This window comes from Camelus bactrianus, chromosome 15 (assembly GCF_048773025.1).
Source record: "Camelus bactrianus isolate YW-2024 breed Bactrian camel chromosome 15, ASM4877302v1, whole genome shotgun sequence".
Taxonomy (NCBI): Eukaryota; Metazoa; Chordata; class Mammalia; order Artiodactyla; family Camelidae; genus Camelus; species Camelus bactrianus.
In genome coordinates, this window is record NC_133553.1 from 59,028,355 (window position 1) to 59,043,351 (window position 14,997).

At 34.9% G+C, this 14,997-nt stretch overlaps 1 protein-coding gene across 15 annotated transcripts in view; it reads right to left on the bottom strand.

The window, feature by feature from the left end:
- Positions 1 to 14,997, bottom strand: part of WDPCP (WD repeat containing planar cell polarity effector) — a 299,751-nt gene that overhangs the window by 171,133 nt on the left and 113,621 nt on the right. For all 15 annotated transcript variants that reach the window (XM_074341211.1, XM_074341212.1, XM_045514393.2 and 12 more), the window contains 3 exons: positions 11,263 to 11,377; positions 8,911 to 9,044; positions 5,186 to 5,377 (listed from right to left, as the gene is read on the bottom strand). In XM_074341211.1, the coding sequence (XP_074197312.1) occupies positions 5,186 to 5,377; positions 8,911 to 9,044; positions 11,263 to 11,377 (441 nt within the window). The remainder of the gene's footprint in view (positions 1 to 5,185; positions 5,378 to 8,910; positions 9,045 to 11,262; positions 11,378 to 14,997) is intronic.

The following is a 14,997-nucleotide window of genomic DNA, read 5'->3' on the forward strand; positions in this document are numbered from 1 at the left end:
GTGCAACAGGAGCATGGAACATTCTGTCATACCAGATAGAGGGAGGCTACCCGAGATGACTAAGGTCATGACAAAAAGAGAGGCCAAAGTTAAGAATCTGAACTTTCAAAAGGATAACAATGATAATTTATGAAACCCATTAAGTCCAATATGTTTAAATTCATGAGTTCATAATGCTATTTGAAAAACAAAAGCTGATTACCTTCAGGGAGTGACAGGGAACCAATTCAATCTTGAAAACTAGTAGGTAAAAGAAACAGATGTTTACCTTGAGTGTACTAAATGAATTCAGCCACTGGGATAACAAATGGGAGATGAGTAGAAGTGTCTCATTATAAAAAGCATCCCAATTAATAAATAAAAAATGGTAATATCATTAGTTATCACCATTTTGCAACCCTAATGAATTAATGGATCTAGGCACTGATTATCAATAGCTGCTGACATCAAAGAAGAGAGACAACCAAAAGAGAAAGAGAACCTGACATTACGTGTCTTCTGATAAAAAGCCAGTCTATCTATTGCTCGTAGTCTTGCCAAAACTGACTATTAACTTGCAGAATTTTCAAAAGACAGAGAAACATGTTGAACCACAACATAATTATGGAAACAGCAAAATCCAGACTGTGAGACACTGCGGTTTCAACAAATTTTAAGGAAAAGAAAGGGATGGAGGGGGAACTTGTAGATTAAGAGAGATTTAAGAGACACATTAATGTATTTTAAATAGATACTATTAAACTACAGTTTTGGGGATTTATATTTAGGTGATAAAAAATATATGAGTATATGTGTGTAAAAGTCAGAATAGTGTTTACTTAGGGACACCAGGAAAGGGCTGAGATCAAAACAGAGTACATGGCAGTATTTCTGGGTGTCTGGCAAAGTTCTGTTTCTTGACCTGACTCTGGTCCAGGGGTGTTTTTTTGTAAAAGCTCATTAAGCTATACATTTACTCTGTGTGGTTTTCTTTAGTGTGCTTTATAATAAGGAGATTAAAAAAAAAATCACCTTTAAAATAGAAAATCTTGGTTATCTGGTTGAAAGCTAACACAATGTATACATTTCTTTGGAAGAGATGTTTCTTAAATATTTTGGCTTTTCAGTTGAATGCACTGATAATGCTTTCTGAATGTTTCTTTATCAAGTTATACTGTATTAAAAGTTGGTCACATTTTAATTTCCCCATCAATTGGCTGCTCCTCTAAATCACTGTGAAAATAGTTTTTAATTTTTATGGGGAAAAAGTTATCTTTGTGAGGTTGTTAAGGCTAGGGAAATGTAACAAGTTTAAAGGTTTAATAGTCTAGCTTATGTGTTTTTGATTAACTTAGTAAACAAATACAAGTGATCTTTTATAAGTAAGATATCTTGAAACTACCACCAAGAGTAAGTTGTGTTGTCATCACATTTTTTGACAAAGTGAATGAATTAAATAGTTCTAGGATGATGGTGATCACTTTTTCCAAAAGGAAGGATAAGGAGTATGTGGAATTTAAATAAAAATGAATACCATGCTATATATGATAACCCACACAAACACTATTAAATATTTTTAAATGAATTTTACTGATAATGCTTTTTGTGCATACTGTTGTGTAATTTGCAAAAGAAAATCTTCTTCCTAAACTACATAACTCTGTCTGTTCTATGCTTCTAATTAAGATATGTACTGTTGTTTAGAGCTCTGTGGTGTGAAATTAGACCAGCAGTTTTCTGATATCCATAAAAATAAATTAAAAAATGTTCCTCCTCTGAAAGACAGATAATTCAGTCACAGAGAGCTTATTTCTATGTTTCCTTTGTTTTCTTTTTTTTTTAGCTGCTTGGTAAGCCAATTTTCTACTTAGAATCTACTGTTAAAACTCTCATTTGGTTCAGTATGTGGGCTTTATCCTTTCCATGGTGTGTTATGTGAAAAAGATGGCTTTAAACTTTTTTTTTTTTTTTTAGCTTGCTGTAAAGCAGTGGTTCTCAACTTGGATGCACATGAGAATCACCTAGGGAACCTGTAAAAGAAATCTGATGCGTCCTCCCCCTCTGGGGATTCTGCTGTAACTGGTCTGGGGAGGCCCCTCTATAAAAGCTCTGCAGGTGACTGTGCGGTGCTGCCAGGGCTGGAAGCACTACTCTAGGATCCTGCCATGTCCAAATAAAAGCTTATTATCTTCTCTGATTGAACTTGGATAGGAAATGATTTTTTAAAATTCTATAGTTTAATAGATGCAAAGGTTAAATTTCTCCTCTATGAGGCTGTGACTTTTTTAGTTTGAATTTTAGGGTTCAAGAGTGTATCATATATTCTGAGGATTAGTTCAAGGAGTCTATTGATCTGCTGGTGAAAAAAATTTAAAGACATATGCCTGAATATTACTTTTATAGACAACTGGTTTTAGTTCATGATATCCTAAAAAATGTGCTACAATTCAGAGTTAAAGATTATGTCTTCACATACACAAAAAGAAACTATTTCCCTAGACAGTTCTTCCAAAAGACGTTCACCTTTTGCATACAGAAGTTCACATGAGGTTCTAAAAAAGAAATCTTTACAAAATTTTCCAACAGTTTAATTTTGATAGACTGACTGAAAGGGCCAAATCCAAGACAAAAGCTACTTGCCAAAAAAAGTGAATTATATGTCTTAACATACTAGGATCAAAAAAGGGGACATTAACTATGCAATCAGTGATGAACAATTAAAAATCATGTGCATATATCAATACAACTTTATGAAAATCTATTAAAATACTTAAATAAAGTAGTTAATTTTCCAGAAATACAAATTAAGGAAAATGACTCAAGGAAAAAATAGAATTCCTGAAAAACAAACAACCCTTGAATAATGGAATCAATTATACAAAAATCTATCTTCCTTGAAAGACATCACACCCAGGCGGTTTTACATGAGTTTTACCAAACATTCAAGTATCAGATCATTCCTTTTGGTACTGTTCTGGAGAGGAGAAAAGGAAAAGCCTAGTCAAATCACTCCAAGGGCTAGTACAACTTTGATACGAAACTTAGAAAGGATAGTAAAAGAAAGTAAAATTGTGCGCCAATCTTCAGCAAACTAAATCCTCTTTAAAGCCCCACCCTTATTATCTCTCTAAAAAGATTCAGTCATTCCCTTCTGGCTCTTATTTACACATGCTCTACCCACAGCACCATTTAACAGTTTAGTGCGCTTGTTTTGTATTTGTCATCAGTAGACACTAAGATCCTTGCAGGCAAGGGTAGTTTTGTGTTCATATCCCCTGGCATGAAATACAGTGCTGCTCCCTGGTCATGCTCAGTAGTTGCTGAATGATGTGGAAAGAGAGGGAAGGACCTCTCAGGTAGAAATAACGGTAATATGTACAGACAGGAGGTGGGAAATTAAGAGGCAGTGAGTAAACTGTTTGGCTAAAACACAGGTTTGCATGAGGAAGTAACATTGGAAAGATAGGTCAGGCCAGTCAAGGTGAGCTTTTCAGTGCCAAGGCTAAGTTTAGTTTCAGTATCTACTGAAGGCATCTGAATAGGAGAAGGCTAAATCAGATCTGTACTTCAGAATCCAGACGAGCACTGTTTAGAGCTTCCAGGGACCCATCTGGTTTAAATCCATCATTTTAAAAATGAGAAAACTCAAGTCAGAGAGGGTAGGTGATCTACGTAAGGCCAAAGAACGCAGAACTAGTTAAAGCAGACAGAAGCTTAGAGGGAGTAAATGTAATTAAAGTCACATAGTACATGGTCCAACCAATAGGCAAACCCAGGTTTGTCCAACTCCAAAGTCCATAAACTAGGAGACACCAGGAGATGAGGCATCGACACCCTTTTTGAACAGTCCTATTTTCATGTAATATACTCATGTCAAATAAAGGTAATTTGTGTAATGTAAAACTAAAGGCTGATTTATAGTAGTTTTACTTTTAGTGTAAGATACAACATTTAATAGACTTCTAATTAGCTTTATTGCATTAAGTCATTTTGATGAACTTTTTATTCAGTTAGCTTCTGGACACAAGATCAGCAAAATGGTGGTCATGAACAGGAAGTGAAAGGAATAAAGCACTTTCTTGGCCTCACAAAATCCATATGCAAAGCATTACAAGTGGTTTGTTACTGCAACAAAACTGGAAAAGTTCCAGCAAAAGGAAAATTTATCAATCAAGAAGGACTCTTCAGTCTTAAAATTTATAAAACTAGAAATAGGTAGGGATAGAGAAAACTTGGACATGTTCTTTATCTCTCAGAATACTAATCCTGAGAAATACTTCTTAAAGCCTAAAGATAATGGAGTTAGAGACAAACATAGGAACATATTATTTCATTCGAGCCAAAACAAACAAACAAACAAAATCACCCAAACCAAAAACAAACAAACAAAACCAGTGAGGGGGGTAGCATTTTTAACTTATTAACAAAAGAAACAAAATTTCATACTAAAAGTATTGATTGGTACAAGCTGAAAATACCCATAGGTTCACAATAACAAATGATGATGGAAACATTATCTGGAATAGATAAGGTGAAATACTGTCCTCACCTCCTAGATTAACCCTTTTGGTGCTCCTGTCCCAGGGAGGATACTTGACTGAGAAAACTGTTGCTCTAAGGCCCTCCTTACAAATTCTTGCCCAAGCCATGGTTTGGTACCACAGGGTTTTGTACAAAACAGGTATTTGACTGTTTGTAAATTACCTAACTGAAGTTTAAAGAAGGTGACTGTTAATACAGCTTTAACAGGCATGAAATCACGAGAAAACAGCAATGACAATATTAACAATGATAATAACAAGAAGTCACAGTAGTGATCAGTGACTGAGCATTTAATATACACAGCATTGCTCTAAATGTATATATTAACACATTTATCTTCATTAACTATTTTTCAAATAGTGAAACCACCATTTACAGAGGTTAGAAACTTGCTCAAGGACAGAGAGCTAGGTAGTGACGGAGCTAGGATTTGAACTCAGAAGTCTCTGCTACTAATCACTAGGTTATTCAGGCCAATCCTCAAACTGTCTGTGTATCCTCTAGATACGATACTTTTAAGGATCCCATTTCATATGTAATTTCCTTTGTTGAATATTTAGAAAAATACTTTAAAAAAGTATTCACATTTATTTCAGAATAGAAAAACTAATAATCCTATTTTATTTGCTCTTCAATAAAATGTATATATTTGCTTTAGATTTACCTCCAGTCTTCCTTGAGCATAACCCAGGAGCAGCAGATTGGCTCTGTCCTTCTCAGAAGAAATGGGGGCCCAAGGCCAAGCATCATCACTGACCAGCGGCCACCAGCAAACAACTACATCCTGAACATGATTGACAGCTAGACGACGCTGTGTTGTCCTGTTTGCCGGACCAGGTATTTCATAATAGGAAATCTAATGGTTTGGAAAAAAAAAAGCAGACAGAAATCATTTTTTTAAAATGCAAAATCCTCAAAGTATTACAAAAAATTAAAGCATCTGTAAATGTAGATAAATGCAAGTAAATATGCATGTTAAACATGTGCTTAAGGAGGTGTCAGAATTTACCGAATTCTTTTGACACATATATAAAAAAGACATATGTTCACAATTCTCCCCATTTTTAGCAGAGGAAGGGAAAAGGAGAAATGTGAGTTAGGGAGGAATTGTTCGTAGCAATCCCAATCAATACCAAAATGTACAGTCATGGTTGCTTGACAGCATCGACCTACACATAGGATTTAAGACCAACTATATTAAATGACAAGTTCAGTACTGCTGACCAAGAGTGCCCGACTACTATTTAAGACATAACATATTAACAATGACTGACAACAACAAAAAGAAAAACAACTTGAGGCAAAAATCACTTTAAAGAATATATGAGACACATACACACAAATTCTGCATAAAGGGATAAGCCACAGCATCGTGTGTAAAAGTTTATGCAGCTTCTGAGAATTATGCTCCTCTTTCTTAGGAAGGATTTGTAGAATTTATTATTCAAACTATGTTATTTTGGAACATGGTTATTTGAAAACATAAGCACGGCACCATCTGGGTGACACATGCCAAGGAAATATAGATTGCACCGTATTTCTGCTTAAGGAATTAATGGAAGGTTGATAGCTTGGAAGAAAAAAAAAAACTATCTTGCCATTGCTGGTCAGCAATAATCGAACCACTTTCTGGGGATTAAGCGCATGGCTAAGCCTACTGGACCAGACACTAGCAAAGGGCAGGGGGTCTTCTTATCAGAGAAATGCTTCTGGAGCCAGTCTCACTACATGACAGATTGCTTTCATATTACTGTCTGCAAGGCAACAAAGGATGGCAGTAATGCGATAATGCCAGAGTGCAATGGGTGTTAAGAACCCGTTGCATTTATGTATTGTATTTAGTAAATAATCAGGCTCATCCAAATTGTGATCTCACCACTCAACCAAGGCCATTAAAATCAAGGTTAATGCTTTAATAATCCTCTGCTATTTTTTAAAAATATGGTCAAAAGGAACCCTTTTCTATTTGCATGGCCATAATATTATTGACCTCTTCATCCTCTGAATGCACATCAAAAGAAACTGAAATCAAAGTAATTACCGGTGTTGTACACTCACGGTAAACATTTAACTCCTTGTACTGTCCCTTCACTGTTAAATAAATTAAATTGGATTTTTAAAATGTTGACAGGAAAACTTGTTAAAGGTCAGTAGTTTCAGGATATTTACCCTGTATTTTTCTTTGCCAAAATTGTTTCGATCTAAAAGAATTAAATTATGGTACAGGTCTAAAGAAAAGCAGAATTATAATACTCTACACTGTTTCCTTGTTTTAAAATCCAAATGGGCAATGACAGACAACACAGATGTACTTGATGCTTTGAAGTGTAAATTCTTATAGTTAAGCTCTCAATATCACTATCTTAACTAGTTACCTTCTTATTTGAGAGAAATACCACAATGGGATTGCTAAGTCCTTAAAAATACATACACATTATTTTGATGTCCTACTTGCTATGTAAACATGTTACTATGAATTTTGAGATGAGGAAACTGACTTAAAATAAGAGACTGGCACTTTCAATCCTCACATAATGCAAATCACGTGTTATCTGAAATTTCACGTTTGCCATGAGTTTTAACGTCATCAGTATTCTTTCATGATGGTCAAGAGGGCAAATGAAATGAACAAGTTTCTTAAAACAGCCTTCCGATAGACAAGTGGCAGTTTTATTACTAAGTAGTAAATATCTATATTTAAACTATTGAACCAGAAAACAAAATCCATGGGTTTTCCAAAGGGAAGCAGGTTACTTCTCTATTGTACAGAAATGATGTGGAGTGCTCATATTCTTTATTTCTCAAATCTAAAGGCGGAATGGATTAACAAGAAAGTAACTCCCTTAATCAAGGTTTAAGGGCCCATATGCTAGATCTGTTTTCCATATCTTTTCATAAGAAAAGATGATATCCTGGTAGCTTCGCTCTGCTCTCATTAATGGGTAGCTACTGTCCTTCAGCTGAGAAGACTTTAACAAACTATCCATCACACCTAAGATGGAGAAACTAGTTACATAAAATTTTGTATAAATGCATTAAAAACATTTACTTTAATAGTCTGAGTTAGTGCATATTGGTGCATTTTACATATCAGTATTAGTAAATAAACAATATTTCAAGTAAAGCTACAGTTAGCTATTCTGGAAAATAATATCCTTTTACAAATGCTAATATCAATTTTTTTTTACTAACTTAATCCATGGGGACCACTGATTTCCAGTTTTAAAAGTGCAATATTATCCAAACTGTCACAGAAGCTCCACAAAGCTGGCAAACAAAATTGTAGTTTATAACCACAGTGAAAAATTTATTTAATATATTTTATCACATGTTAAAAATCTTCTTTATAAGAATAGATTTTTTTCTGCCAAATAAAATTAAGTCCTTCCACACCACTACCACCTCAGTCACAATAAGAATCCAAAGGGCAAAAGGTTAGGTTAAACACTACTTTTTCAAAAACACACACACACAAAGTTTCAAGCCATAAAACTGACTTTTAAGAATTTCTGCCCTTGTTACAGATACTCTAGGTATGGCATAAGTGTGCATCTTTTTTAAGGAAGCTGTATATCAGCTCTGTTCCCAGTGAACAGTGAACTGTCTCAAATCCACGTCACAGAGGCTGGATCAATCTTGCAAACACAAGTCATTGCTGAAAAGAGGCCTTGAACTGAAACAGCCTGGAAAATGTATTAGATACTCATCCTAGCAGAGAGTATGCTTTCCAAGCAGTTAAAATGTAATGTGGCAAAAACTTAAATTAAACACATCATTTAAAATAAAAATCCTGCCTTAACAGATGTAAAATCCCTGATATAAGGAAACAAATTACGTGGAGTTACTGAAGGTAGAGATACTAACACATGAAGGAGATTTCTTTTTGCATTTTTCTCCAGTTATAGTTGGGTGGTGGGGGAGCGGGGCTGAGGGAGCATCTTCCCACTACTTGTTTATTATATTTTTCTATTAATCTTTTAAAGTGCCTTCTTCCTTCTTTCTTTTCTTGTGAAATGGAAGCCAGAGCATCTATCCTTGCCCAGAAAGATGATATGAGGTCTTAAGGAAAAATGAGAATTATATATATACTACCACTAGCAAGGAAACCATTTTCCAATGTGTAACTTGCCTCTATTATCTGTCTCTGACTTCCATAAGTACTATATAAATTGCTCCAAACATGCCATTGCTAGACTCCCCCCATAATAGGAGTTAAAAAGAAAACTTTGGATGGGCACTTTTCATAGTTAATCAAGCTTAATCCTATAATAACTCTGGTTTTTCTGAAACCTGGAAACAGTCAAGAAAAATGAGCATAACATCAACTCATGTGATACCCTAGCATACTTTAATAATTAACAGTATGACCACATAAACTGAAATCTCTACCTTATAATCCAAGGCTGAGAGCTTTTCCAGTCTTTTGTTTGTATCAGGAGAATCCATCTTCTTGGTAAACTGAATAAAACATAGCTTGTTTTGTGCCAAAAATGATAAGATGATAAAGCTGTCTGTGAGAAGAGCTTTGAAAATAAATTGATAATACGATCAGATACTAAGTTAGAATAGTAACAAATTGATAGTTTTTTCCACTGAAATATTATAAAAAGCTATTTTTAGAAGATAAGTAAATATTAATTGAAATAATAAAGTCTCTTAAATACTATGATGATATTCTACAAGGATATTAGAGATACTGGGAATAAACAATAACCATCAATCTAATCATGCATGGATTTAATATTTTTCCTTTTTTTCCTGAAACCATTTCAATATACACTGATGTTAGGGGACAACCTCCAAATGAGATGTATTTGGAATGGGGCTAAGAAAACCATAAAATAAAGACAGCTTCACACCTGAATGTAAAATGAAAACATTTACTTTTATTTGTGCTTAGCCTTTAGTCCTATGCTATATAAACCATCTGAGAATAAGTTGGATTTATTAGAGGCTAAGGTCAGTATTTTCTACCAACCTTTTTCTAAAATTTTTCATCAATGAACCTTCTTTTTGAGGGTATACATGCTGAATGAAATAAAGCATCTTATACCCAATATGTGTGTTACCTAAATTAATATTTAATAATGAAGATTAGCAAAAATATTTCTATAGCTTTATTTGTAAAGAACACAAATAGGTAGATAATTAATATTCATGGTTATATAATGGACCATTAATGTTGTAAAATTATTAATAAAAACATATAGTAGGAATTTGAGAAATGTTTTATATTATTCCCAGCATAAAGAAATTATTAAATTTTTATATATTTTTCTTTACTCCCATACTCCTGGCTGTGCAAGCAGTAACCAACAGTAGATCCACACAATTACAGGCAAATCTGGAGAACTGCCAAGAAATCACATTGTTATCGTGGTCTCATGAGAGTGTATTATTTGGGGTATAAATAAAAGAAACATGTGAAAAAAGATATCTCAGCGACATGAATAGTGTTGGAAGTTCTTTTAATTCTTATAGAGGAGCATCAATATGACAAAATCATCATAGCCACTATTTTATTTGCAGTGTCAATGAAGGGGTCAATTATTAGACATATGAAAATGGAACTTCTTCCATAGAGAAGCTTCCTTAGCACCACGTTCCTATAAGGAAGAGGAAATGGAACACTTACAATCCTACCCTCAGCTTATTATTATCAGGGATATTGCTAATGACAGCCATACTGCAGAGTGCTTTTCTCTAAGAAGATGAAATTGGGTCAGATTTATTCCGAGGTAGTTAGTGAGCACACACAGCAGAAGGAAGGTTTCTGTATTCTCACCTCTGTCCTTTCCACTAGACCACATCTTCCTTTGATTATTTAGTTCAAGATACTGACCATTTTCAATCTCTAATGATAATGCAATCTGTTTCTTAGACCTCTTTTTACCTTGAATAAAAATAATATAATTGTAAAACTTTAGGAGTCAGCACAGTGTAGTGCAGCCAGAACCCGGGTTCAAATCTCAGCACAGTCATTTTTAAACCGTTCCTTAGTATCTCATTGGGCATGTTCCTTAGTATCTCAACTTCAAAATCCTTATCTATAAAAGGGAAATAACCATACCTTACAATGAATAGTTTTTTTTTTTTAATTAAATGAAATAGGTAAGGTGGCACAGCACAGAGCCTTTTAGAGCCCAATAAATGTCAGTATCCTACCTTTTCAATAACTGGCTTAAAATCTTTTTTTTAAAATGTGCTTTGTAGCAATTATACACTCACTGTGGTATCACTTAATAGGATTCAGATTTATCTAGTATATTTGACACTGATTTTTGATATTTAGAAATACTGCCCAAACTCTCTCAAAAGTTAGTATTTGTGGACTTTGGGAACAGTCTTCCTAGGAGTCAAAGCACAGGGTTTTTTGTTTATTTGTTTGAACTGGTGGCTGTGTTGACACATTTTGGTTATGTATTCAAAATTCACTGGAAAATAAGAATATTTGAAAAGTCAATCCACTAAAAGAAAAAACACCTATTTTGAAATTATGTTCACTTTTTTTAAAGAAAAAGTAAAAAATACTCAAGAATATGAGCCTAACACTTGACAGAAACTTTGATATTAAATATTAGTCAAAACTTGTATTGGTCCCAGGGGTTGAAACTATGCCATTACAAGCAATTACTTGTATTTGAAAGTCCCCAGTGGTAATAATTAGTCTACCTGTTGACACACCGTTTCTCCTGCCCCTCCGTTAATGTAGGCAATTGATTTGCACATGGGGGTAATTACCATCACTGATGGTGTCTGAGATGAGTTTCCCCACCAGGCTTCTGTCAATCACCACTTTCTCCAGCTGCGGCCCGGAAAGGCTTAGGGACACCAGCACACCTGAACCAAAGAGGAGCTAAAACCAGGTAAAGGGGGGGAGGAGGAGGGAGACAAACTGAGAATTAGAATCTTTTAAAAATCTCTTTCCAAATGTACAACTTATACAGATATTTACATGTGCATCTACACCATGGAATTACAAAGCGTTTTTCTTCACAGAAAAACAATCACTGACATTATGAGTAAAAAGATACAGGTGGCCAAATGATGCAACACAGTAAATGCATTGATTAATGCTACATGCAGAAACTGAATTTAGTTCATGTTTGCTTATAAGTCTAATCTTCTAAATACTTAGAAAATACCTGGGCAGAAAAAGTTACTTCGCGTTGCATTCAGAAATGTGATGTGTTCTATTAAAATATTTTCAAAGATTACTATTTATATCAGAAATTAAGATTTCTTAAATATTGAAGTCATTGCTACACATTAGAGAAAAGATGCCACCATTACAATATTAACAAGTATTATGATTTATTTGGAATTTAAACCGCACTTCTACAAATAAAGATCTTGCCTAAAATATTAAAACTCATGTAAATCAAGGCAATTAAAGTAAAATGTTAAATATTAAAATTCATAAATAACACACACCAGAAATAATTTCTCAAGGAGAGATAAAGAAATATAATAAATTACACAGGCTTTGTTATCAGTGTTCACCCAACCACCCAACAAAAGATGACTGGATATCACCATTATGATTTTATACTGCTCCTTTCCATTTGTGGCAGCATAATTCATTCAGCTCCAAATGTTTAAAACTCCTGAAAGGACTATGCATATGCGTATGCTTGTTATCTACGAGATTATGAAATATCAACATTGGAAGAAATTGTTTCACCTTCAAGGCAACAGACTCAAAGCAGATGAATCATGGAATAGCATATGGCATAAAGAGAAAAAACCAATTGTCAGTAAACTAATCATGAATATGCTAGTCAAACCCAAAGATAACTATGATTTTAAACAAAACAGGGGAATTCCCCACCTACCTAGGCATCATGTCCCAGCTAGAGAGGATAATTCTGTGACAAGACATATTGAGACATGTGTGCGAGAGGCACAGCAAGAGGGACCAGGTTAGTATAAAAAAGGCCACTGTTCCCTACTGCCTAACACATTCCAGACACATGAATCAGAAAAGAAACCAAAGAGTCCCACATGACTTAATGAACTGGCCATTTCATGTTAATGCCCTTAAAGAGGGTAGAGGGCAAGGGGGAGGTGGACCTAATCATCTCTATTGGTTTCGGAGACTAATAAGAGAAGGCACATTTGTTCCAAGAATTTCAAAATACTTCACAAATTAATCTCTACTGAATTACATCCAGCCCTGCAATATACCTGGATGACAAACACTGATATTTCCCTTTTAAGGAATTCCCCCATAACAATATAAACATGTGGTCGCACCTCCTACATTCTCCCTTCTCAGGCAGACAATTTTAGGGTCATCTTTCATATCTACTTCTCATTGTAATCACTTTTTTCTCTCTTCCCCATTTATTCAAAATACTTCTAAAATTTGTCCTTTTCTTTTTATTTTTACCTGCTAAAACTTTACACCTACACTCTTAAGCACCTCTTAATTATTTACTGCCTACTAGCTCCTCATGATACTAGCTAGGGCACTTTTATCTTTGTATCTTCAGTGCCTAGAACAATGCCAAGCACATAGGAGGTGCTAAATAAATGTTTAGAGAAAGGATCATAATTAACACATCATAAGATCAAATAATTCATAGCTGGAGGGAAACCTGGTTTAAGCTTCCACTTCCACATGACATGGAAGTTCCTTCTGCAGCATTCTTTCAAGCATCCTTCAAGTACACAGCCCATGTTTGACTGCTGCCAGTGACCAGAAGCTCATTACCTTACAGGAAAGCCATTCCACCATTGGATGGTTCTAATCAATTTAAAGATCATTCATTCAGTTTTTTCATTCAAGAGAAACTGAACATTATATGCCAAACAGTAAACTAAATTTAGTGGTTCAAAAGTGAATCAAATATAATCCTTAAAATAGGTTAAATATAGGTTAGTAGAGAGAGGTAGGGATATAAGCAAATAAGTGTAATAAAGTGCTGCTACTGGTCCTATTATAAGAGTACATACTGCAGAGACTGGGAGGACTGAGAAAGAGGTGGCAATGCTTGATCTTGAGGTGAAAGTTAACACTGCCTTATAAGAACTTCTACAGTAGCCCCAATTTCTCTTCTATAGTGCTCTTTTTGAATATTAAAGGATAATAATATAGTGGTTAAGAGCACAGACTCGGAAATCAGAATGAAATCAGCACTGGCTCTCCTTCTTATAGCTGCGTGACTTTGAGGGAGTTAACCTCTGTGACTTCATTTCCCCCTCTGAAAAGAGACTTAATAGTATCTACTTCACAGGATGAGGATTAAATAACTTTTAAACGGTATTTAGAATAATGTCTGGCACATAGTAAATGTTTGTAATTATTATTATTATCATTATTGTTCAACCACTACTCATATGAAGTGTTTTCACTATACCGTTTGCCATCCTTGAACAGATTCTTTTTTATCTTTTAAAAAATCTTGTGCCCAGACTGGACTCAATGTTAGACATGGAACACCAGACTCCAGGTGAGTTGTAACCAGTACAATCTTTTGTCATTGTTCCCATTTACCATGATTTAACAAGGATATTGTCTCTAAGATATATGCAAGTTCCTTCAGAACTTTGGAATTTAATTTGTCCAAATCTCAAACTTCTTGTTCCTTATTTTGTGCTTTTACAACCACTATCATGAACTAACTGTCTCCTAATAAAAATTACTTTTTTCTATGTATAAGCACTTGTTATGTTATAAAATTCTAAAAGACTATTTTTGTCAGATAGAGATGGAAAGTACAACTGTGAGTGTAGGTAAAAGAGGGAACTTAAGCTGGAAAGATTTGAAGGGAAGAATCAGTGAGACACTTGGAAAGCATGCACACACCAGCAGACAACTGATTTACACATGGTGGTAGAGGCGGTGATTTGGGGACTGTGGATCCTGCGAGTGAGCCTGGATGTAACTTCAGTATCTTTCTCAAAGGATGGGTGCAGCCTCTTATGCATACATTCACTCATTCATTCCACAAGAGAATATTTAGTATTTTGTATGAGCCAGGCTCTGTTCTAGGTGCTGAAAACACAGCATTGAACAAAACAGACAATGCCCTTGCCCCACCTCCTTTCAGGAAGCTTGCATTCAAATGTGGACCCAGGCAATTAAAAAATAGTTTTAAAATAATGTCAGAGAGCAGTAAGAACCCCAGAGGAAAATAAAGCACAATAAGGATGGAGGTTTTAGGAAGGTGCTGTTTTAAGCAGATGACTAATAAAGAAATAAAAAAGGCCTCTCTTAGGAGATGAAATTTGAGTACAGATCCAAATGAAGTGAAGGAACAAGCCATGTGATTATCTGAAGAGAGGGAGTTTGAGGCAGAAAACAGCAAATGCAAAAACTGAGGTCAGAATGTGCCTAGGACAACTGAGGAAAGGTAGGCCAGTGTTGCTGGAGGGGAGTGAGTGAGAGGGAAAGTCAGAGGGAAATCAGAGACGTAGTTTAGGGGCCAGCCTACATTGGACCTCTTTGATGAGAAGCCACTGGGGTTTAAG